At 41.3% G+C, this 26,263-nt stretch overlaps 1 protein-coding gene across 20 annotated transcripts in view; it reads left to right on the forward strand.

The window, feature by feature from the left end:
- Positions 1 to 5,329, forward strand: part of SLMAP (sarcolemma associated protein) — a 362,537-nt gene extending 357,208 nt beyond the window's left edge. For all 20 annotated transcript variants that reach the window (XM_029600936.1, XM_029600935.1, XM_029600939.1 and 17 more), the window contains one exon: positions 3,516 to 5,329. Coding sequence is in view for 18 of the 20 variants with exons in the window: in XM_029600935.1 (XP_029456795.1) it covers positions 3,516 to 3,605 (90 nt within the window). In the remaining 2 variants the exon portion in view is untranslated. The remainder of the gene's footprint in view (positions 1 to 3,515) is intronic.
- Positions 5,330 to 26,263: the final 20,934 nt, after the last annotated feature.

The following is a 26,263-nucleotide window of genomic DNA, read 5'->3' on the forward strand; positions in this document are numbered from 1 at the left end:
TTCAGCTGTCCACCCAGCTGAAAAAATGGAGTAAGCACTTCATTAGATCTACTTGTGAGGCCTGTGACACTTCTTCCAGAACATCAGCATTAACCTTTAGAGCCAGAAGATTAGCTTGACTTCAGGGCTCTGTGAAGATGTACATGAAAAACGTGCTGATGATCTATGTATGGGAGATAATCTCTTTGCCTGTCTCTTGACATTCAGTGGCAATGACAGAACAACCTTTTACTTCTAAAAAGCCTCAATTTCTGTGCTACAAAAGGCAGTATTTCTGTTGAAGGAGAAGATATCAACCTTATCCTTTTTGATGGACATACCCTCAGCAGCAAAGGCAGTACAGGCAATGTCTCAGAGACAATGCAAACCAAATCTTTGTAGTTTTCTGAAACCAAATCAAACCAAACATTTTGACTACAACATCAAAAAGAATTCCTGGTTAGCCTTACAGTCTTCCAGTGGAGGGAGAATTCCAACATTTCATTCCTGCATAATCTTTGATGATAAAGTATTAAAGATCATACAGGAGTTATTTTTAAAGTTTTATATCCCTCCCATAACCCCCAATCAATCCTCCACAGAGGTGCAATATAGTGGCGGATCAAGTTAAACTTCAAGAAGAATTATCAAGCTTACTCTCAGGCAATGCAGTAGAGCCTGTTCTAATACAGGAAAGAAACATAGATTTCTACTCCAAATACTTTCTAACTCTAAAAAGGACAGGAAGGCTTCATCCTATCCTGGACCTCAGGAGCCTCAGCAAATATATGAAAAAGGAAACGTACAAGATGAGTACTTAAGTATCGTCTTCCCTCATTGACTTTCTATCTACACTTGATCTCAAGGATCTGTACAGACATTCCAATTCACAACAATTACACAAAATTTCTATATTTTATCATACAGAATGATCATTATCAATATTGAGTTCTCCCTTTAGCTGCTAATGTAAGACTACTCAATGTATTTGTTTATCCCCCACCTAGAAGATTGGCTCATCAGGCTGAACCCTTCTACAAGCTCATTCTTCCACTTTTCTTTTTCAAAGAACAGTCTAACTGCAGACGTTTTCTCAATTCTGTGGAACTAAGGACTGCTCTCTGCATTTTTTCCAATTCAACTTATTTTGACTCAAATACTTAAGACTCTTCTCTCAACTTCTGAAGTATTTCAGTCAAAATTATTTCTCTTTTCTCAACTTTTGAAATACTTTGCTAAATTTGGTTTTGCTGGCTACAGTACCTAACTGTTAACGTGGTAAGATTGTGCATATTCCTATTCCTGATCACATAGAGCAACATGAATCTTCTACAACACAGCCTTCAATCATTGGTTCTGACTGCATGGATGTTGAAAGTAAGCTATTATCTTCTCTACAGTTGCCTTCTGAAGCAGGCAAAATTCTCCTAGCTTCTATAAAATGTTCAGCAAGATCTTACCTTCAAATGGAAAATGCTCTGCTCTAAGACCCATTTGTTATGTTCCTTGTTACTTCAATCCCTGTTAAACCTTTCACAAATAGTGCTATAATGGCATACCATGAAAATGTCTAGAGTCTTCTAATTTCTCATCCACCTACAGTTGTCAGATTCATGAAAGGCCAAAATCCTCTTAAACTTCCAATAAAAGATCTCCCTATACCCTGGAATCTAAATATAGTTCTGGCTCAACTCATGAAATTGCTATTTCAATCTTTGGTGAAAACAGACCTGAAGGTTCCCTTCTTGGAAAGTTTTATTTTTAATGACAGGTACATCTGTCCAGAGAGTAAGCATGCTACAAGCCTATACTCCCTATACTCAAAAGTTCCATAGCAAAGTAGTTTTGAAAATGCATCCTAAATTTCTACCAAAGGTTGTTTCTCAGTTTCATTTAAATCAATCTATTGTCTTGCCAACATTTTTTTCCAAGACCATACTCCAGTAAGGGCAAATTGACTCTTCATACTTGGACTACAAAAGAGCTTTGTTCTGTTTACAAAGAACAAACTCCTAAAGAAAGTCTTCATAATTCTTTGTTGTTTTCAACCCAGTCAGTCAGGGCTCTACAGTTACAAAGAGCACTCTTTCAGCTTGAATGCCTGCTATAATCAATCAGGATTCCATCCCCGAGGTAAAGTGAAAGCCCATCAAGTCAGGGCTACCACAGCTTTCTTAGCACATCTTGGCTGTGCCTGCATAGAAGATATATGCAAGGCTACCATTTAGTCTTCCATCCAAACCTACTTAGAAAATGCTTTGCATCAAGACAGCAGTTTTGGACAAGCAGTTCTAAAGAGCTTTTTTAATTGATTCCTTCAACTCTTCCCTCCAGCCTCTGGCATAAGAGTCACATGTTCTTCTGTAAAGTAAAAGCATAATTTTCATACAACCCTCAACTTGGGAGTCCCTACTTGTGTGTCCGATACTTGTCCTGCTTCTCCCCAGAGAAAGCAAAATTGCTCACCTGTAACAGGACAAATAAGCCACACTATTCCAACCTCCTTTCCTTGGAGCTGAAAGTCAGCTTGCCACAAAGACTGAGATGACTTGTGCGGTGTGGGCTGCACATACTCAGACCCACTTTGGTCTTTCTGAGCTCTGAGAAAGCTATCGTTTTGGCTCCGTCAGATGACATCATCCTCTCATGTGGCTAATTTGTCCTACTTTTTACAGAGAATTCTACGTGAACAACTTTGCTTTCCCCTCCAGTGTTGGAATTTTTTTCTTCTCTTTTCTACTAACACAAGTTAAAAAAAAATAAATAAAAGAAGAGAGGCATGAAATAGGAATAGAAATTCTGCTGTCTGCTTCCTCAAATATAAACTTGCAATGCTGTGCAAATAAATTCTTAAGGTGAAAGCGTACAAAGATTAAAATAAGTCTTCATACCAGGAGACGTTTTTGACAGTACAGAATAAGTTCTTACCCTGAGCGTTTTTAAATTGTGAATAAGGAAAATGTCAAACTGCCTCATTGCTAGTAGATAATTAGAACTTTGGGGAGGGTTTACAACTGTTTTATGACCTTAGATTCTTAGAGTGCTGCCTGATTTTGCAGTTATGTAGCTGCAGTATTTCATTGCTCAACAGCTACATTTCAAAGTTTATATTGTTGATCTACAGAGAACTTCAGGAGGCAAACATTAATCCATTAAAAACCATGTTATTCAAGGCATATCTTCATGTTGTCATTAGATTGTCAGATGTGTGACTGTAATATCATATTTGCTAACTTCCATTGTCTGAACACTGCATGTCCAAGAACGCTCAATTGCTTAAAAGAAGTTGATTTTCTGGGTACCCATTGTAATAAATGTAAAATATCAAACAGCTAGATTTTTCTGATAAAGGTATAAAAATCATTAGGATGTGTCTGAGTTTGAGCCCTCTTTGGTACCATAGAAGGTTTGTTCTGCATGAAGTGCTTATATAGAAGCGAGTACTGCTTACTAACAGGAGCACTGGGAGGATCCCCAGGGGTTGATGGAAACTGAGAAAACCAACTCAATGGCTTTTTTTTCCCCTTTCTCCTCAGAGACGTTGGCCTTGGATGCCTGTGATAGCAGCACTGGTTGCCGTGACAGCTGTAGTGCTGTACCCAGGCCTTACCAGAGCCTCACCTTGAGAACTCTTCTTGAATCCATGCACCATCTTCCCTTCCCAAGCTGGCATTGCTTACATACCAGAGAAAACGATTCATTTTCTTCCTTTTTACCTCTTAATAAAACAAACCTCTACAAGACTGCAACAGTAGGGTCATTGCTTTAAATTGTATAAAATGTATTTGTCTATAAAGAGGGAATAAAAGTGACTTCATTCTGCTGTAGGCAACATTTTGCTTGCAATTTTTCATGTAACTGTAAATTGGTGGGAGTCTAAATACTGTTATGGTGGCCTAAAATAGGCTTCTCGGTACCAAATTATTTTTGCTGTTTAGGTTTATGGCTCACTTATTCTATAATTTCCTTGCCAGATAAGAAATTTGCTACCTTCGGAATTGATTTACCTGTGTTAAATAACAGGAACATACTTTGGAATAAAGGGACAGGGTTCTAGGCACCTGTCACTTTCAAATGTTTTTAAACTTGTTTTTTTAAAATACACCATTGTTACTGTAGCTTCTGTAAGTCACTGAGCTGGCAGGCACAAGACCATGTTAGAGAAACAACTTCTCTTTCCACACTATGTGATGAAAAAGCATTTTTGATGGATGAAGATTGTTTCACTGACAATATTTTTAAGCAAAACGTGTTTTTGTCCATTAATCAGTAACTTGAAAGGTTAGGCTGGCAAGTCCATCCTATAAAATGTTTGGGAGTACGTGTGTGCTTGTGTGTGTGTGTGTAAATGAACGAAGGTTTTCCTGGGAGCAAAGCGTGGTCAATCCATGGGCACACATTGCAGTGATCCAATCTGTTTTAATTTCATTTTGAATGTAATTTATTGATTTTTTTTCATGTATTTAAAGTATTGTTTTCTTGCAAAGTCCAGATACTGTCTCAATTTTATCACTTTTATCCATTGATTTAAGAATTCTGTCAAAATTGTCAAACAGGAGCAAGAATGTTTGTCTCTTTTGATAAGCTCTTACTGGCATACGTTGGTTATGGGATGCACTGTTGCAGGAGACATTTTAATATTTAAAATTAAACAATTGGCCTTTAGCTTTCATAGAAGCATTGTATGAAAATTACCAGATGTGACCTTAATGTATAATGCTGTACAAATGCAAACTATGGGTTAAAAATGACTGAAGCAGTCACAGCTCTGTGCAGCTCATCAGGTCTGCAAATGTCATATGGTCCACATACAAAGTAAAGCAAACTGGGTCTCCAAAACAAGGAGACAATTTCTTTAAAGATTCAATTGGCTTAAATATTTAATGGCAATAGAAAAATCTAATCAGATATTCAAATAGGAATTTAGCATATAATTTGCCTTGGGATGTTTTAAGGGTCATTTTTTATTCTTTAATTAAAGATTTTATTTTAAGCTATTTGGGTTCTGCTGATAAGGATTATTAGATTGTGGAGCAATTAGTACACAAGTGACTTGTAGAAACTAATATCATCATCTAGTTAATTCATTTCATCTTCCACTGCAAGACGCCACCCAACCAGAAAACACTCATATGCCAGTGGTACCTGGTACCTCTTGTATATAGGTTATTGCAAATATTGTTCTGAGATGCTAAACTTCAGAATTACATTTTTTAAAGTAAATAATTGTTTTAAATCTATTTTGTAAAGATATAAAAAAAAATACAATAGAATTTCTGGAGTACAGATTAAACTATTTGCACTAACACAAGTGATGTGCATGATTGAATAAATAACTTTACTCTCCTTATGTATGTTTGGGTTGAATCTCATTTGAAACCATTAAGATTGATTGCTTTATATACCACAGGATTCCTTTGGGTTTGACTTCACTGAAACCGGACAATGTTGCTTCCAACATTGGTGATTCTAAGAGTTAAGATCTGGTATTTTGGGGGGTTTATTGGTCCTGCACCAGCCTTTTGTGCCTTTTTCTCAGAGAACTATTCTGTTTTAAACCAACAAGACCATTATAATGAGTAACTAGCAGCCAGTGCACAAATGAAACTTCAAAGCATAAGGTTAAGCATGCATGAAAACTGGAGAACCAAGTTCATGTGACTTACCTTGCAAACTGCAGATATTTCACAACAGTGATGCTTTTCGCCCTGATGCTGGTAGAAGAGAGGCTCTGAAAGGGTGTCTTTTTGGTCAAGTAGCTGCTGACCACCCCGCCCTGAGGCAGCCTGCTAGACCAGAAAGTAATGGGAAACATGAAAAAAAAATGGTTTGCTAAGCTTACAAAACAGTATGCCAATGCAAATAAACATTCTGGTTAAGAAAACAAAAATACACACCACAGAAAAACAGACAAATAACTTCAGCCAGAGTGTTTCAGAGGGTGACATAACTAACAATGAGAAGTATGTTAAAATTACTGGAATTCAGAGCAGGAGGCTACAAATGTATAATGCTTAGTTGTATAAATAACTTTAAGCTTTAGGAATGGTGTGATGAAATAAAATATTAAAAAGAAATCTGTACCCTCTGTCTACAATATAGCATTTCAGAAATGCCCAAAGCAAGTAGTAATTTGTGCCCTTTATCAATTAAAAATTAAACTGTTAAGTTATTTTTTTTAATTATTTTAGCATATGTGGAATCTCTGGGAGAAGCCATATTTGAAAGAATATCACAAAGTATCTTTAATGGTGTGGGATCTGATTGGCTTTTACAAGATATGTAGGGGTGGTTGGGACATAATAGTCAATATGGATCAAAGAGCGAAAGAATTTTGTTACTATAAATAAGATGACTGTTCCCAGAAGTTAGGAAAAAAATAGCAGCACTGCAGCTTCAAGAATGTATACAGTGACTGAACAGTAAACTTTAAGTAGTATTGCATGCACATTACTACTTGCTTGGATGTTGACCAGGTGACTGTACAGGCCCTGGACCTTCCGGAAATGGGTATCATGGGTCCTACTGGAGACCAGAAAATCCTTCCACTTCAGATTGTAAGACTTCCTGGTGAAGTGGTTTTCGGCTTGATGCAAGGGACACGATCTAGATCCCTTTTCTTGTTCCCAACCAGTGCTCTTAGACTACCTGTTCCCCTCTGACTCTGGTTTGCATACCACGTTGGTGAGGGTTCACCTGAGTGCCATTGGAGCATACCATCAATGTACAGATGGTAGCGCAATCTCTTCCCATCCGCTCATGGGGCGCTTCATGAGGGGCTTGTTACAACTTAAGCCCACCCCCCCCCCCCGCCAGCGTCTCCTGGGATCTCAATGTTGTCCTGTCGCAAATCAATGAAGTCTGTTATATTGTGATCCTGCGACCTGAAGTACCTTTCCTGGAAGGTCATCTTGGTTGTGGTTATGTCAGCTTCAGGGTCAGTGAACTGCAAGCTCTGGTGTCATACCCATCTTATACAAAATTTTGTCATGACAAGGTGGTTCTGTGGATACACCCAAAGTTCCTTCCCAAGGTGGTCTCTGAGTTCCATCTCAATCATTCCATTATGTTGCTGCCTTTTATTTTCCCAAGGCCTCACTCTCACCAGGGTGAGCGGGCTCAATGGCGCTGGCCTTTTACTTGGAACAGATGACGCCTCGCCGCCTATCCACTCAACTTTTTGTCTCCTTTGACAAAAACAAGTTGGGGGTCACTGTCTCTAAGCAGACCTTATCCCATTGGCTTGCCTTCTGCTACACACAAACGGGCTAACAGCTTGACAGTCACGTCAAGGCTCACTCAGTATGGACCATGCCAGTCTTGGTGGCTCACTTGCGTGCAGTCCCCATTCACGAGATTTGCAGACCGGCAACCCGGAGTTCCCTCCTCACGTTTGCCTCACATTATTGCATGGACAAAAATGGCCGCTGGGACAGTCATTTTGGACAGTCCGTCCTCTCTAATCTTTCAGCCATGAAAACTCAACTCTCCCTCCGTGGGCCCTGTCCTTGGGAGCAGGCCTGCTCCTCTGGTTGTGCAGGTTGGCACCTGTTCTCTGCTGCACATGTTGGGAGCGGCCTGGAGCTACTTAATCACCCATGTGTGAGGACTACCATCATGTTTGTCCTTGGAGAAAGCAGAGTTGCTTACCTGTAACAGGTGTTCTCCAAAGACAGCATGATGTTTGTCCTCACGAAACCCACAGAATTGATTTTATCTCTTTTTTGTTTTATTTTTTGTGAACTCTGTTATAAGACTGAAGAGGGACCTTGTGTGCACATGTGGTTAGTAGTATGCTGGGCATGCTCAGTGTGCCAGTCAGAGTTTCCCATGCTGGGCTCCATCTGATGATGTTGCCCCATGGGTGAGGACTACCATCCTGCTGTCCTTGGAGAACACCTGTTACAGGTAAGCAACTCTGCCTCTCACTTGTGTTTGATTTTAATCTGTATATTTGTTACTGACCAGACAACCTTAGCAACACAAGGCACTTTTTCCCATGTGGTTCAAAAAACAACATGATGCTCAAGTTTCGGCAGGGGCTGAAGGAGGATGCATCAGAGGCACTACGAGGCTGCCCCATTCCTACTCATTTACTGCTGTCATCTGAGCTGGTGAACAAGGGAATATTGGTGGGACAGGGAGTGAATGAATGCACAGAACAGGGATCGCAAGAGGGGGCAGCGAGTGAAATGGGTGAGGGGGTTTGTGGAGGGGGCACCAGGTGCATGAGGGGTTGGTGAGGGAGAAGACATGAATGTACAGGGATTGTGATGGGGGAGATGACATAACCATCTGAATAAAAAGTACAAAATTCAATATTTTTGCTACTGTCCTTAGGAAATGCAAATAATTAACCTATAGACTATGTAAACAAACAATTTGCCTTTGGAGGCTACAAAAAAAGGAATGGACTAGTGAAAAAAAAGCCCTGGTTAGAGCAAAAAAAGGCTGTTACAACCATGTGCTAAATGAGTTTAGCTTTCATATAAGTGCTTTGTTCTAACATTTGATCTCAGATATATCTCTTGTCAAGTCAACTAACATATGAGGATAATAAAAAGACCTCCATTCATAAACTGCCCTATTTACAACTCATAGTGGAAAACCATGAGAGCAAAGTTTTTGAAGGCTTACGTTTCAGAGCTTCAAGATATTAATTCAAGCCAGTAGTGGAGCCATTGTAAATACTCCACTGGGTTTGGGAGGTGCTATGACCCCAGGCCCTGCTTCAGAAATGGGAACTATGGAAAGAAGAAAACAAAACTCACTGGTGGGAATGGTATAGCCAGGTTAGTGCATAGTTATACCATGATGTATGCAGATTAGCAAAAGGACTGGATGGGATTAGGCTAACCTGCATATATCACAGAAGGTCATGAAACAAGAAAGCAGGCAAAGACCAGAGATTCCGGCTGATACAATAAATTGTGCGGGGAAATGGGCAATTAGTGTTGAGCACCCGCTTTCCTAATGTGTGCCCAGCCACCTCTCCTGAGCATGCGCAATACTCTATTTAAATGAGGAGTCGTGCTATAAAGGCGCTAGGGACAATAGCATGACCCTAGCACCTCTTTAGCAGTGGAAGACCAGGAGAGGTGGCTGTCAGTGGGTTTGGAAAACAGACACTCAATTTTACGAGTGATTGTTTTCCTAACCTGTGCACAGCCATGGGTTAGGAAAATGGATGCTCATAAAATTGAGTGTCCATTTGCCTAACCTGACCCATCTGTACATTTTTTACTTTTTTCTTTTAAACCTTTTTGGTTCCTCCAACTTAATATTGCCATGATATTAATTCGGAGGATGTACAGCAAAGCAGTATTTTCTGCTTTTCTGTACACTTTTGGGCATATTAATGAGGCTATTAATTATTCTTCCCCAATTAAAAAAAAATGAGCCCCCAATGTGCACATTTTTACCCTCAGAAATTAACGCCTACCTAAGTGTAAAATGTGTGGATCGGACACACTTTTTTTTTCTGTATCCCAGGTGAATAATAGCCTTATCAACATGCATTTGCATGTGATGAGTGCTATTTGTTTGGGGGGGAGGGGGGGTTTGGACGCGCTAAACGCCTTATTGTATAAGGGGTAGTGGATGCACGTCCAACTGTGGATAAAACTGTGTGCTCAACTGAATGCACTTTACTGTATTGGCCTGTAAGCAAGCGCCTGTTGAGTGAAAAATAGAAATAACTTCCATAGAAGGCAAAGTTTTTGGATGATGCTCTGTCTGAAGTCATTTAGCATTGGGATTGTTATCTAAGATTCTTAAAAAAAAAATTGGAAGTAATTAAATATCCAGAAAAAACTTTGTCCCAGAATTACCTTACCTAGCATAAAGCTCTCAGGTTGGCAAAGAACCTACAGCTGGAGACCACTTTTAAGGGAGGAAAGCTATTTGCATATTTAGCATTTTTATATTCTGCCCTAATCAATATAATTGATCTAGGCGGATTGCAAATCAATAAACATATTACAATAATAAAGCAGCTTATCCCAGGACAAGCAGGATGCTAGTCCTCACACATGGGTGACATCGATAATGGAGCCCTATACGGAAAAACTTCTGTCAAAGTTTCCATTAAACTTTTGACTGGCACAGAGAGTGCCCACTGAGCATGCCCAGCATGCCATTATATGCTCTGCCACAGGGGTCTCCCTTCAGTCTTCTTTTTTCCACAGAGCCGTTAGCCTCGCGGTTAATTTGGAGTCCTGTGGTGATTTTCACCATACTTAAAAGTTTAACAAAACTTTAGGAAAACTTCTGCTGCAAGGGTCTCCCTATAATGTAACATCGCGGTAAGTTTTCTGATTTTTCTGTCAGTTCCATACCGGTTTTTTCTGCGTAGCCTAAGTCGTCGACGGCTGTCCGACTAACTATGGCTTCGGGCTTCAAAAAATGCCCTAATTGTGGAAGAACCATGTCTATCACAGACCCACACTTAGAGTGTGTGCTCTGTCTCGGCAGGGAACATGACGTCCAATCCTGCCCGCAGTGCACCGAGATGACAACAAAAGGACGACGACTCCGGATGGAAAAAATGGAGCAACTTTTCCACCTTCAGTTGCTCCCTTCACCATCGACGTCCGCAAAATCGTCTCCGGCTGGAGTGATTCGTAAAGTAATACTTAAAAAACGAGTTCCGGGTGAGGCAGGAGATTCATCCTTACCTTCCCCCCTCTCCTTCTTCGAGGGCATCGACATCGGGCAGTGAAAAACACAAAAGCATCGGCATCGAAGGTCGCACGGTTCTGGCATCGATCTGGTATCCGGTATGTAATCGAAGGATTCCGGATCCCCATCTAAGAAACCTCGGACGGATGAGGCTTCTCAGAGGCCTTCGACTCCATGGCGATCCCCACCGATACTGGTGATGCGAACCGTACCTCCCCAGGGCTCTGTGGAGGTACCGGAATCGCTGTCACTGCCTCCCCCCATAGCTGCTCTGGTTTCACCAGCTATGCAGGTGGAACTGGACGGATATATCCGCCAGGCAGTCAGGGATGTGCTTCTCGATACCCTGCCGGCACCGGCACAACCCTCGAGACCAGCGCCATCGACACCAACCCTTCCATCGACGCCGATATTAACACCGTTCCCAGTTCCATCAGAGACTCCATCGATGCCGTTACCGAGAACATCGCCAGTCGCGTCACCGATACCATCCGCACCGATTCCGATACCAATATCGGTTCCATCAGGGATTCCACCGATGCCGGTCCCTGACTTATCCATTTTCGCACCCATTTTGTAGAAATTGGACACTCTTATTGGTGCTCTTCCTAAAACCTCCAGAAACACCATTGCCACTGAGGACACCACCTATTATTGAGGAAGCACTGATTCCTGAACCCATACCGGGTCCTTCAGGGATTCCCAGATCGATGCCTCCAACATCTCCATTGTTGCCATCGATGCCTAAGACCCATCCATCAATGCCTTCACAGCCCAGGCCTAAAATTCCTACACCTGACACATGGACGGATACAGATACTGATGTCTCCACAGATGAAGAAGTCCTCTCTGAGCCTTCTCCACCAGAGGAACGCAGGAAATCTCCTCCAGAGGACTTATCATTCTCTAATTTCGTTAAGGAAATGGCAGAGACCATGCCATTCCAGATACAGTCAGAGGCAGAACTCAGACAAAAAACATTAGAGGTTCTGCAGTTCGTCGACCCACCAAGGGAGATCGTAGCTATACCAGTCCATGAGGTCCTTCAAGAACTGACGTATAGGCTATGGGAATACCCTTGCTCCATTCCTCCGGTCAACAAAAGGACTGATGCAACATACCTGGTCCAGCACATCCCAGGTTTCCAGAAGGCTCAACTACCTCATCAATCAGTGGTAGCTGAGTCCGCACAAAAGAAGGCCAAAAGACTAAAAACACACTCCTCAACATCACCAGGGAAGGATAACAGAGTCCTAGACAATCTAGGAAGGAAAATGTTTCAAGGTTCTATGCTGGTCTCCAGGATTGCTGCCTACCAGCTATTCATGACCCAATACCAGCGTAATCTCTGGAAACAAGTACAAGAGATTACTCAATCACTCCCTGATCATCTCCAGGAACCTTTTTCTAATATCGTACATAAAGGCCTAGAAGCTGGTAAGCACGAGGTTCGTGCAGCGTACGATAGTTTTGAAACAGCATCTGGACTATCGGCCACAGCTATCAGCGCTCGCAGATGGGCATGGCTTAAAGCCTCGGATTTAAGACTGGAGGTACAGGAGAAACTGGCCGATCTCCCTTGTCTCAGAGACAATCTCTTCGGAGATAAGGTAAGGGAAGCGGTGGCCTTATTAAAGGAACACTCGGAAACTCTCAGACAATTATCTTTGATTCCTCAAGAATCTCAACCTTCCTCAAGGAGAATACCACGGAAGGATGCAAAACGCCCATATTATAGACAGAGGCGTTACTATCCACCTCCAGCCCGGGGACGATCATCTAGGCCAGTGCAACATTCACAAAGACCAACCAGATCTCAACCCCCTCCTCAGACTGCATCCACTTCGGGATTTTGAGACACTACCAGAGAACAGCAGCCTACCTATCAATCCGATCCCAAACTTACCGGTAGGAGGTCGGATTGCTTTCTTTCATCAAAACTGGAATTTCATTACCACAGACCAATGGGTACTCTCCATCACATCTCAAGGGTACCGATTGGACTTTCTCATTGTACCAAACGACACTCCACCCATCTCATCTTGGACAGTAACAAACCAATCCACACTCTTACAAACAGAATTATCCACCCTTCTGACAGTCAGGGCTGTAGAACCAGTTCCCCGGCCTCAGCAGGGCAGAGGATTCTAAGCCCGATATTTCCTCATTCCAAAGAAAACAGGAGGCCTACGACCCATCCTAGACCTCAGAAATCTCAACAAGTTTCTCAAAAAGGAAAAATTCAGGATGGTTTCATTAGGAGCCATGTTACCTCTACTTCAAAAAGAAGATTGGCTCTGTTCTATGGATCTTCAAGACGCTTATGCTCACATTCCAAATTTCCCTCCTCATCGCAAGTATCTACGATTCCTGGTAGGAGATCAACATTTCCAATACAGGGTGCTTCCATTCGGCCTTGCCTCAGCACCTCACGTGTTCACAAAGTGCCTAGCAGTGGCGGTGGCCCACTTACACAAGCAGGGGGTGCACGTGTTTCCATATCTCGACGATTGGCTCATCAAAAGCCAATCGAAAGAAGGAGCTCTCAACTCTCTCAAGCTCACAATCAATCTTCTCCATTCCTTGGGATTCCTCATCAATTACCAGAAATCCCACTTCACACCATCTTGCCTGTTACAATTCATCGGAGCAGAATTAAACACCATAACAGCAAAAGCTTTCCTTCCAAGAGACCGCGCACAGACTCTTATTACCCTAGCCAACTCTTTACGTGCTCAGTCACACGTGACAGCTCACCGTTGTCTCATACTTCTGATTCACATGGCCTCTACAGTTCACGTCACTCCTATGGCCAGATTGGCCATGCGGCTTCTGCAATGGTCTCTCAAAACACAATGGATCCAGGCCATCCAGCCACTGTCTTCTCCAATTCAAATCACTCAAACTACGTTCGTCGCTCCTGTGGTGGACAAATGTGAACAACTTGCTCAAAGGCCTACCTTTCCAGCAACCGATTCCACAAGTAACATTCTACAGATGCATCCACCTTAGGCTGGGGAGTACACATTGGTCATCTGCGACTCAAGGTACTTGGACAAAACTCGAAGCAACATTTCAGATAAACTTCCTAGAGCTTCGAGCTATACGTTATGCGCTGCATGCATTCAAGGACTGCCTTTCACAGAAGACTGTCCTGATACAAACAGGCAACACAGTAGCCATGTAGTACATCAACAAACAGGGAGGTACGGGCTCGTATCTCCTTTGCCAAGAAGCAGCGCAGATTTGGGACTGGGCCCTAGCACACTCAATACTCCTAAGGGCCACTTATCTAGCAGGAATTCACAACGTGGTAGCCGATCGCCTCAGTCGTCAGTTCCAGCCACACGAATGGTCTCTGGATCCAGAAGTGGCGACCAAAATCTTTCAACGTTGGGGCCAACCAACAGTGGATCTCTTTGCATCACAACTGAATTACAAAGTGAACAATTACTGCTCCCTCTTCAAACAGACAAACCGCTTACCCAGGGACGCCTTTGCTCGCCACTGGAACTCAGGCCTTCTATACGCATATCCCCCGATACCGCTAATAACCAAAACTCTAGTGAAACTACAACAAGACAAGGGATCCATGATACTCATAGCCCCGTATTGGCCTCGACAAGTATGGTTTCCCACACTTCTAAACCTCTGTCAGGGATCCCATTCGTCTGGGAGTAGCTCCCACACTCATAACTCAGGATCACGGTTGATTGCGCCATCCCAACCTCCAATCCCTAGCCCTGACAGCTTGGATGTTGAAAGCTTAATTTTACAACCACTGAATCTTTCAACCCATATCTCTAAAGTGCTTATAGTTTCACGTAAGCCCTCCACACGAAAGAACTACTCTTCCAAATGGAAAAGATTTACCTTGTGGTGCAAGCAAAACAATACTGATCCTTTCACTTGCTCCACTTCTTCTCTACTAGATTATTTATACTATCTTTCAGAATCTGGTCTCCAGACTTCATCTGTAAGAATACACTTAAGTGCAATCTCAGTTTACCATAACAAACTGGGAGATGCACCTATCTCTACACAACCTCTCGTCAGTAGATTTATGAGAGGTTTAACTCAACTTAAACCACCAGTTCGACCACCAATCACACAATGGGACCTGAACATGGCATTAACCAGACTCATGCGTTCTCCATTCGAACCCATAGATACCTGTGATCTTAAATTTCTCACATGGAAGACTATATTCCTCATAGCCATTACATCAGCTAGAAGGGTTAGTGAGTTACAAGCACTTGTCACATATGAACCTTATACAAAGTTTCTATATGACAGAGTTGTTCTTCGTACACATCCAAAATTCCTCCCCAAGGTAGTTACGGAATTCCACTTGAACCAATCCATAGTGTTACCCACATTTTTCCCAAGGCCGCATTCTCACCAAGGAGAAAGAGCCTTACAGACCTTGGACTGTAAGCGTACACTATCCTTTTATTTGAACCGCACTGCAGTTCACAGAAAATCAAATCAACTTTTTGTTTCTTATGACCCAAACAAACCGGGTAAAGCAGTGGGTAAACATACTCTATCTAACTGGTTAGCAGATTGCATACAGTTTTACTATAAAAAAGCAGGCCTTCCTCTCCAAGGGCGAGTTAAAGGCGCATTCAGTAAGAGCAATGTCAACCTCAGTAGCACACTGTCGTTCAGTGCCAATCATTGACATATGTAAAGCAGCAACATGGACTTCTCTTCATACCTTTGCAGCTCATTACTGTTTGGACAAAGAAGGACGACAGGATTCAGCCTATGGACAATCTGTCTTAAAGAACTTGTTTCCAGTTTAAACCCAACTCCTTCTGCAACCAATCTGCTCTGATCTTCGGCTGACTCATTTCCAACAACACTACTTCCCTGTTGCTTCACTACAAAATGACTCCGCTTCTAGCTTGCTAATCACCCATGTGTGAGGACTAGCATCCTGCTTGTCCTGGGATAAAGCAAAATTGCTTACCTTGTAATAGGTGTTATCCCAGGACAGCAGGATGTAGTCCTCACGAAACCCACCCGCCACCCCGCGGAGTTGGGTCCGAAAAGTTTTATTATTTTATTTTTCGCTAACACTAACTGCTACAAAAGCGACTGAAGGGAGACCCGTTTGGCAGAGCATATAATGGCATGCTGGGCATGCTCAGTGGGCACTCTCTGTGCCAGTCAAAAGTTTAATGGAAACTTTGACAAGTTTTTCCGTATAGGGCTCCATTATCGATGTCACCCATGTGTGAGGACTACATCCTGCTGTCCTGGGATAACACCTATTACAAGGTAAACAATTTTGCTTTTGTCAGAGGCTACGCTGGAGCTTGCTTGGGAGCAGGTAAGTTTGGACCCTGCTTCTGGTAGAACTTTTTAGGGTTTGGATGGTGGGGGTGCAGCAAGCTTTGCAGATAGTGAGGGGGTGGGAGGGCTTGGCAGTATCCATTTAATTCAATCCAGGGAAGGATTAACAACCGATTAAGGTTCCTTTATGAGATGATGGAGGGAGTGGGGGTGCAAGGCCACTAGGGCATCTTTGAAATTTGGTGGTAGGGATTGGAGAAGAAAGAAAATTGGCCCACAGGGCCTTTTTTTTTTTTTTTTTCCTTTCCCAGTGCTACTTACCTGGATATCTTTTAAAGACATTCAGATAAGTAGCAAGTTATCTAGCTATCTCACAGGGTCATTCATCAAAATGCATTAATGCACGCGATAATGCGTTAACAAAAGCGTTAACGCCGTAACATGCGATAATGCTCACAGTGCAAATGCAAATTTTGGGAAAGGGCAGGATTAAGGAGCTTGGACGGGATTTATGAAAATGAGGGGCAGTATCGCACCATGCGATAGCATAATGCATGCTAACACAAGGTTTTAACGCCGGAAATAACAACACCTTTTTTTTCTGGCGTTCAGCTGTGCGATATGCCCGAAACGGCCGTTATGCAATTTGTAATAAATTTGTTTAATTGTATTTTGATTAAGGACACGAAAAGTGCACATAAACTTCACTTGGTCAAAACTTTGTATATAAATTTTTAATTTTTATTTTAAATTTTTATTTTTCTGAAAAAATAAAAATTTATATACAAGGTTTTGACCAAGTGAAGTTTATGTGCACTTTTCGTGTCCTTAATCTATAGAGCAGAGTGCACCCACGCTCCGGAGTTAACCTTTAATTGTATTTTGGCCATTTCTGGACTTGGAAGGGGAGAGGGGGAGTGAAGTGGAGTAGAGAGAGAGCCCTCACAGTGCAACTATTTATATGCCTATAAGGGGGGCATCATAATAGCTTGGGGTGAGGTGTTGGTTGGTGGTTTAGGGGCCAGTTTTTCATATAGAATGAGACATACAAACAGCACAGTACACCTTTGTGAAGATTTGACGAAATTTAGAGCGAGGAAATATTTTACTATGTTATCTCGGCCTGGTTTGAAGGTACCCTGTTATAGAGTCCGTCCAAGCTAGGGTGAGAGAACATAATAGAAATGTCATCTTTGTGAGACTTTCCTCACTCCAAATGATGTCTAAAATCCAGGTGGATAAAAAGGAGGCATTCTGGGTAGGAGTCATGTTATCCATTTAACTTTGCAATTTTGAAGTATAAACAGCTAACCCCTAGATTCATCAAAATGCAATAACAACGTATGGATAATGCCTGTGCTAAGAAAAAGGAGCTTATTTATGGAAATTTTAGAATTACCGCTTCATGGTGCATCTCGGAGACAGAGAGATACTATCTATAAGGCCCTCACAGTGGGCAAGTATTTATATCTCTATAGAAGGAGCATCTAATAGCTCGAGGTGAGGTGGTGGTTTAGGATTTGGGGGCTAGTTCTGCATGCAGAGTGAAAAGTATGAACAGCACAGAACACCTCAGTGAAGATTTGACATCATTTGGAGTGAGGAAAGTCTCCCACACATGAGATTTCTACTATGTGTTCTCACCCTAGTTTAATGGTCTCTGTACCAGGGTACTATCAAGTTGGGGCAAGAGAACATAGTAGAAATCTCATGTGTGGGAGACTTTCCTCACTATAAATTATGTCAAATATTTACTGAGGTGTACTGTGCTGTTTGTACGTCTCGCTCTGTATATAAAACTGGCCCCAAAACCCTAAACCACCACCTTACCTCAAATTATTAGCTGTCCCTCCTATAGTGATATAAATAGTTGAATACTGTGAAAGCCTCCCCAGAGGCGCTCTCTCTCTCTCTCTCTCTCTCTGTCGTTCCCTCCGTTAAAAACGTGTGATAGCACGCTTTATGCTATTGCATGGTGCGAAAATGCCCTTCATTTTCATTAATCCCACCCAAACCCCTTCCCCAATCCCGCCCCTTTGAAAAATTTGCATTTGCACCATGCACTACTATTACTATCGTGGGCGTTAAATCATTTTGATGAATGACCCTGTTAACAGGATAATTCTCCTCAGCTAAGTTTAGACCTGCTCTATGGGCCATCTAAACTTAGATGTAAACTTATGCGGCTAACTACGAATATCAATAGTTAATTATATAAGTTATATGGCTAACTCGCTCCACCCCCAGTCTGTTCAGTACATGTCTACTTTTTGTGTGTGTAACTTTTAGCCATATAACTTGTTATTCCCTTGTTAACATGTTATACTTGTTATTCATATATTACGTTATTATATATATATTCATATACTTATTATATATATATTCATATTATTATATATATATTATTATTATATATATATTATGTTATATATTATCAATATATATATCAATATATATGTTATATATTATCAATATATATATCAATATATATGTTATATATTATCAATATATATATACATATATATATTATATATTATCAATATATATTATTATTATATATATAATCATGTTATTATATATATATTCATATACTTGTTATTCATATATTACATGTTATTATATAACATGTAACTTGTTATTCCCTTGTTAACATGTTATACTTGTTCGATGTAAAGCGCCATCCCTGGCGCCTGTTTGCGTTACACTGTGAACCGATGTGATATCATGGATGAATGTCGGTATATAAAAATTTTAAATAAATAAATAAAATATAAGGGGCTTATACAGCTAAGCGGCAGCTGCTGATCATAGATGCATATTCAGTGGTCGTTATGTAGCCACCTAAGTCATACTTACCTGGCTAAATAGCGCTAAATGTGCTTTGAATATTGGATCCATTATATTTAAAAGTTAATCTATCCATAGGTTAAGGCATTCTAGTACGTATGCAGCATTGACTACCAAGTCCCCAAGGTGTGCCTGTTGAAGTACTGCAGTAGGAGCAAACAGCTCTCCTAGGCTCTGCAGGGTGTTGGAAGAGAGTAGCCAGAATTACCATGATGTGAGCCAGATCCCTGAACTATGCACAAAATGTTTTGCCTTTTTTTTTTTCCTGAGTGAGTGTAAGCATAGCTTTATGTTTTAAAATTAATATCCAGAGAGGAACATTTCCATAGGAAAAAAAGATGCTGATGAAACAATTTATGCACAGAGCAGAAATGATCAACAGTCAAATTCTAGCTAAATTTGTTTTTTGTGCTGGGGTCTTGTTTTTCTTTTTCAGGGGCCAAGTTATTTGAAACAGAGTAAGCATCCACTAACTGTTAACAGCTTCTCAAGAAATGTATACCATGCACATTCAGAGGCCCAAGCTTCTAACCTAGATAATAGAGAGCAATCCCCATGGTCCCACACCTCTGTGTATGGCTGCCTTCTATGCCAAGCTTTCCCCAAACATCCTGACATCTCCCAGAACTGAATACATGTCTTTATTCCCAAATAATATTGAACCTTTTGAAACTGACATTCCTCAGCTGTGACTTTAACGAAAGCAATAAGTTATTTTCTGTAGCTGGTTCAGATCAGCAAGTTCAACGTGCATTCTGAAGAGTTAATTATTAAGCTTTTGTTTGGCATTGTTTTTTGAAATGCCGGGATAGGGAGTATAATGACAAACTCTAGGAAGTGACAGAGTCCCACAGGAGCTACATACAATGCAGGGGTGGCCTGCATCTCTCTCGTGCTTCCTGAGCAGACAGCTCCTGGGAACGAGGCAGGGAAAATGAAGGTTACTGCAGCTGTGAGCAAATAATTATGAGGTTCACCAACATCCGCCATATACTAATATTGTGTTCAAATTGATCTGTCTAGAAAATCTCAGGAAGCAAATGGCATACTTAGTTCAGACAGGAAAATTTCTTTGGGGGAAAAAAAAAAAAAAGATTTGTTTGTCCGCCTCAGTATGTTTCTACAAAGTTTAAATTTTTTTTAACTTTTTAATTTGTAAACTTACATAAATTTAAAAAAAACAGATTTGTTTATTAAAAATGAGTAATCAAAAATAGTAATGTTCATGTAATTCATTTGGGACAGATATATTAAAGAGATTTGAACATTTTGGAGTGAATTTTCAAAGCCATTTATGTACATAAAATGGGAGGTGAGGGAGGAGGTTATTTTAAAAAAATCTGTATGTGCGTAAGTTCACCCACACAGGTTACGCCCTCAATAGAGCACGTATAACTTTGTGTGGATGAGTTTGTGCATGTATAAGGGCACTTACCTGGAATTTTTAATGGGAACTTATGCACGCAGGTTTGCATTGAAAATGTTAGAGAATGTCTGCATTTACCCATATCCGCACAGTTATAAAATAACCTGCCCTGTGTTTATGGGAAAAATGTTAAGTGCATAGGCCCTGCGTGCATTAGACAAAACTGTTTGCATGCATGTGTCAGAATAGGTACTGAAATGACTATTAATATTATATATGAATAATTCTGTTGCATTACTAAATGTTTACTAATTATAGTGTTAGCATGCTCACTTCTGTACAAGATTAGTTTAATTGTACCTGCTCCAAAAGTCTTGCAGTTGGAGGGATGATCAGAAAAAAATCTGTGATGAACCAGATTCGAATGAGTTCTGGGAAATTAAGTGACTGCTCATGCACCCATTGGTGCTGAACCACTAATGGGCAAGTGAAAAGGGTTTTTGAAATCATACATACTAAAATCACCAGCAGCAACCAAGTCCCAAATGAGGTGCAGTCTATACACACAATTAAAAGTGCTAAGCTAAGGGAGAATGGAACTTTTGGCAGATGCATGCGCCACAAAGAGAAGTGTCTACGTTTTCCATTTCATAACAGCAAGGACGGTTACAGTAACTTTGATCCAACCCCTGATCATTGACTGCTGGAGACATAAGTAGAGAAATTATTTCCTGAGGTTCCTGACTGGGCCAGATGTGAGAGATGATTCCTAGGTATTCCCATACTTAGCCAGCGTAATGGCATAATAAACACACCTATTCTTATTTTATGTATTTACAAGGGTTTAAATAAAAATTGTGCTTAGATTTATCACTACATCAGAGCAAGCTCAAATGAAGATGTGGAAGGGCCCGTGTAAGAGCATCTGCAAAGCAGATGTTCTTGCAAAGGGAATGCAGAAGTTTGCTCAGCTACACTGCAGGGGGTGAAAGATTCAATACACACCATGGACTGGGAGTCCTCTGTTTCTGCAGTTTGTTTGAACTTTAAATGTTTAAACCTTTGAGATGATTTTAGCTTCTTTCCAGAGTTCTTTGAGACAACATTGTCAATGAGAGAAATGCACAAATATGAAGCACATGGTCCTGCAGTACACCACACTTCCATGTTGTGGTGGAATGTAAAACTGAGTCTTATTTTAAGAGGGAAGACTTATGGGGGGGGGGGGGGGGGCATGAATGCATGGAAGTATCCTCTGTATGTGCCAAGTGAATTTTCAGAAGGCCATAGATATGTGGCATATTTCCTCTGTTGTGTGTAAAACTATGTGCAGAAACAAGGGCATTAGGAGAATATTCCAGGGCAGGTCAGAAGTACACACACACACATGTATTTTAGAGAATGCTCATATGTCACCAAACATGCATGGATGCTGTTACATCTGCTATTCCAGTCGTGGAAGTTAAATTTTAATTCTCATTTCTCTGCAAGTGTGGGTGGAGGGTCTGGGGGAACTGGTGGAGGTGTTAGCAAATTGCTGCGTGGAAAGAAATGCACATGTCAGGATTTTCATATGGGAAGTACACGCATACATCATCCAATTTTATAAAATACCTGGCTTCGTGCATAAACTGAGGGTTATTAAATGCATGTTACAATTGCGCATATAAATTAGATGTGTGTACTTGTACATATATTATTTCATAAAATATTTGCACACTCCATTACAAACATTTGCACATATTGAGACACATGCACTAGGGATGTGCAATCATTTTTCCCAAATTAGGCAATGTCAACAAAATTGCCTAATTTGGAATGGTTCGGGAGAACTGAAAAATGATTGAATTTTTTCCAAAGTTTCTGAAAAAATTCATTTTTGAGTTAGCACACACTAACTCTGCCAGGTTTGTGCGCACTATTGGGAGTTAGCGCTCACTAACTCCCAATAGTGCGCACTAAGCTGAAAATTGGGGCCCCTGGGGGAAAACAAAAAACCCGAACCACGGGAAAAATGAAATTCCCATGGGGTAGGGGGCCCCGAAATGAAGCCTGACATGAATCTTTTACCCGAAGCACATCTCTAATATGCACATACATTCAAGGCGGAGATGCATAGTATTTTATAAACTGCAGCTCCTGCTGCACACTACAAAATGCAAGCATAACCTTAGTCCTATGCACCTCTAATAAATCTCTCATTCAGATGCAGGAACTATCCTAGACTCTAAAGAGGATGTGCCACCACCCACACCAGGTTAGTAGACACATCAGTCACTTGACCAGATTGTGGTTTTAGTGAGAACTTTCTTTACCTCTTTGAATACAAAGATGTAAGAAAATGTCCAGCCTCTCCACTTCACTATTACTGCAGTGATTCCTCAGACTGGAGCCCCAACCTCCCCTATAGGGGTGAACATATCATCAGAACCTGTATTTTAGGGTTATTTAACATTCCCCTCCCTTACAGAGCAATCCAGTCAGTCAGAGGTGGCAGATCATGGAGTATCTCCTCAGGGGCAACAGGAAGAACCTCCTGGTTCAACTTTTTCATCACTGGAGCCCTGCATAAATGAGCTATGCCATTAGGTTCAGAAGAAGATTCTACAGCTTCTGGATTCCCCAGACCACACCTCACCCCCCAGAGAACCTGACATATTCCAAATTTGGGGAAAAGATGGGATTGAGGATTGATGTTCATGTCTGTAAAGACAAAGACCTCTTCTCAGAACTCCTCAGTCTTCAAGTTCTGGGCATCTTGTCAGAACCAATGGCACTTCCAGTCCACAACATCCTACAAATGAAGAAGGGAGAAACACCTATTTTGGGCATTCCAATGCCTAGGAAGCTTGACCTTAAATACAGAGTTCAAAAGTCTCCAGGGTTTGATGTCATTCAACTTCCAAACCAATCTGTAGTAATTGAATCTGCTTTGAAAAAAGCCAAAAAGACAAGAATTCACTCAACTTCACCACCAGACAAAGATCACAGACTGCTGGATACTTTTTATGCTTGTCTGAAATGTTATTAACCTTCCAGATCTTTGTGATCTGATTCACAAATGTTATTGGATATTTCATCATTCAGAATAATTACACTTGATGAATAGAGAAAGAGACATTTTATATACAGAGCTCTGGAATTCCCTACCACGAACAATAAAGGATGAGCCATCTATGTTAAATTTATAAAACTGGTTAAGAATTTTTCAACACGCTTTTAGATGATTTTATGTACTAAAGGAGCCTCTGGGTTTTAAATTAGCTTTATGATTTATTAATATGAACCCAGACCGGTAGCTCATTATTTTTTGTCGTCGCTAATATGTGTTTTGGCAATGAATTTTATAAATTTGTCTTAGCAATGTATTTATTACTGTTGTTCTCAGTTTTACTATTTTTTTGCTTAGCATGCAAATCTTGTAATTATTTTAACTGCACCCTGAAGGATATAAATTTGACAGCTTCTATTGTGATTTTAATGTTTTTATCATTTTTTTAAATTTTTTTTTTACATTCTGTATCATTTTATGTCTTATAATTCTATGAGCATAATTTCTGGAAACTGCTTAGAAATATATAAATATTTAATAAATAAATTGCAGCCTACCAGACAGACCTGGCTACATGAGCATCTCCATTTCTTTTAGGGCAGGGGTTCCCAATGAATATGCATAAGAAAAATGTACATGCAATGAAGGCAGTGCATGAACATAAGAAATGCCATAATGGGTCCATCAAGCCAAGTATCCTGTTTTCAACAGTGGCCAATCCAAGTCACAAGTACCTGGGAAGTACCCAAACATTTGACAAATCATAAGCTACTATTGCTTATTAATTACTGTAATAGCAGTTTATGGATTTATCCTCTAGGAATTTATCCAAACCTTTTTTAAACCCAGTTACATTAACTGCTGTAACCACATTCTCTGGCAATGAATTTCAGAGCTCAACTATGCACTGAGTACAAAATAATTTTCTTCAATTTCTGTAAATGACCTACTTGCTAACTTCATGGAGTGCACCCTAGTCTTTCTATTATCTAACAGGCCAATACAGTACAGTGCACTCCGACGGAGCACACTGTTAACCTGCTCTTGGACGCGCATTTTCCCTTACCCCTTATTCAGTAAGGGGCGGAAAACGTGCATCCAACCCATGGCACCTAATAGCGCCCTCAACATGCAAATGCATGTTGATGGCCCTATTAGGTATTCCCGCGCGATACAGAAAGTAAAATGTGCAGCCAAGCCGCACATTTTACTTTAAGAAATTAGCGCCTACCCAAAGGTAGGCACTAGTTTCTGCCGGCACTGGGAAACTGCTTTTCTGTGCACCCTCCGACTTAATATCATGGCAATATTAAGTCGGAGGTCCCGAAGGTAAAAAAAAGTAAAAAGAAAAAAAAAATTTTAATGGGCCGGCGGCTGTCGAGTCGAAAACCGGACGCTCAATTTTGCCGGCATCCGGTTTCCAAGCCCATGGCTGTCAGCGGGCTCGAGAGCCGACACCGGCAAAATTGAGCGTCTGCTGTCAAACCCGCTGACAGCCGCCGCTCCGGGCTAAAAGGAGCGCTATGGACGCGCTACTGTCCCTAGCGCCTCCTTTTGCCTGTTTCTACCGCACCACCTAATTTAAATACTGAATTGTGTGCACCGGCGAGTGGCCGGTGCATGCGCTGGGAGAGCGGGCGTTCGTCCGCTCTCCCGCAGACTTTACTGAATCGGCCTGTTAGAGAGTAAATAACTGATTTACATTAACTTGTTAAGTCCTTTCATGATTTTGTAGATTTCTACAAACTGAAAAGCTCTAACATAAGAACATGCCATACTGGGTCAGACTAAGGGTCCATCAAGCCCCCAGCATCCTGTTTCCAACAGAAGCCAATCCAGGCCATAAGAACCTGGCAAGTACCCAAAAACTAAGTCTATTCCATGTTACCGTTGCTAGTAATAGCAGTGGCTATTTTCTAAGTCAACTTTTCGCGCCCGCTCCCAATCAAAATCTACTTCACCCGACCTCCTCTGCCGGGGCTTGTGCGGCCCAGTCGGGGCGAGGCCCGCTCACCAAGATCGTGGTGGTGAGCCGTGCAGAGGAGGCTAACAATCTGGAGAACTAGGGAATCGAAAGAGGAAAAAAAAAGAAAAGTGAACGGAGCAAGAAAAGAAGGGGCGGAAACCTCGCGGTGAGTAAGCCGCTCCCTCTGAAAAGAACCTGGCCTATCAGAGGGCTGAGTGAAGCCCTTTAAATTTAAGCGCGTTCTGGCGGTGTTGCGCGCCCGAAGGGGTGCGACCTAAGGGGCCTGCCCCTTAGTGCGCCCCTTTGTGAGACCCAGATACCAATATCAACGAAACGTGGAATTGATGATTACCTGCTACACACCGACTCAGCATAGAACTTCTCCATTTCGTACGTGCTACACCCAGGAAACAACCTTAATTCAACCTCCTTCATAACTCACCCATAACCACCCAGCTCTCATCCTCTCTTCTGCAACCATCATCCAGCACCCATCCTCATCTCAGTATCCAGCACCCATCCTCATCTCAGCATCCAGCACCCATCCTCATCTCAGCTTCCAGCATCCATCCTCATCTCAACATCCAGCACCCACCCTCTCACCGACACCTGTCATCTCCGCAACCAGCATCATCTCAGCAGCCTACCTCCAACACACATCCTCTCACCGATAATTCACCCAAAATTCTCCCAAACTTAATATTCTCTTTCAGATGACAACCATGACTATCACTCCTCATCAAAAAAGACACAGACACCTAATTAACATCCCATTAATGAAAAATTTCAAAAACATGCTATGTCTCACCTTCCTTCTCATCAACGCTCAATCATTAACCAAAAAATATATGCTAATATCCGACATACTGCAAGAAAAAAACCCCGATTTCATCGCCACAACTGAAACCTGGTTCAAAAATACTGATCAAGTCTTAACGAACCAACTAAACAACTATGATTATGACACGTTTTCTATCCCTCGCAAGAATCGTAGAGGAGGAGGACTTCTCCTTATCATAAAAAAACAATTCACAATGAAGATGATTCCCCACGAGTTACAAATGCAATATGA

The sequence above is a fragment of the Rhinatrema bivittatum genome, chromosome 4 (genome assembly GCF_901001135.1).
Source record: "Rhinatrema bivittatum chromosome 4, aRhiBiv1.1, whole genome shotgun sequence".
Taxonomy (NCBI): domain Eukaryota; kingdom Metazoa; phylum Chordata; class Amphibia; order Gymnophiona; family Rhinatrematidae; genus Rhinatrema; species Rhinatrema bivittatum.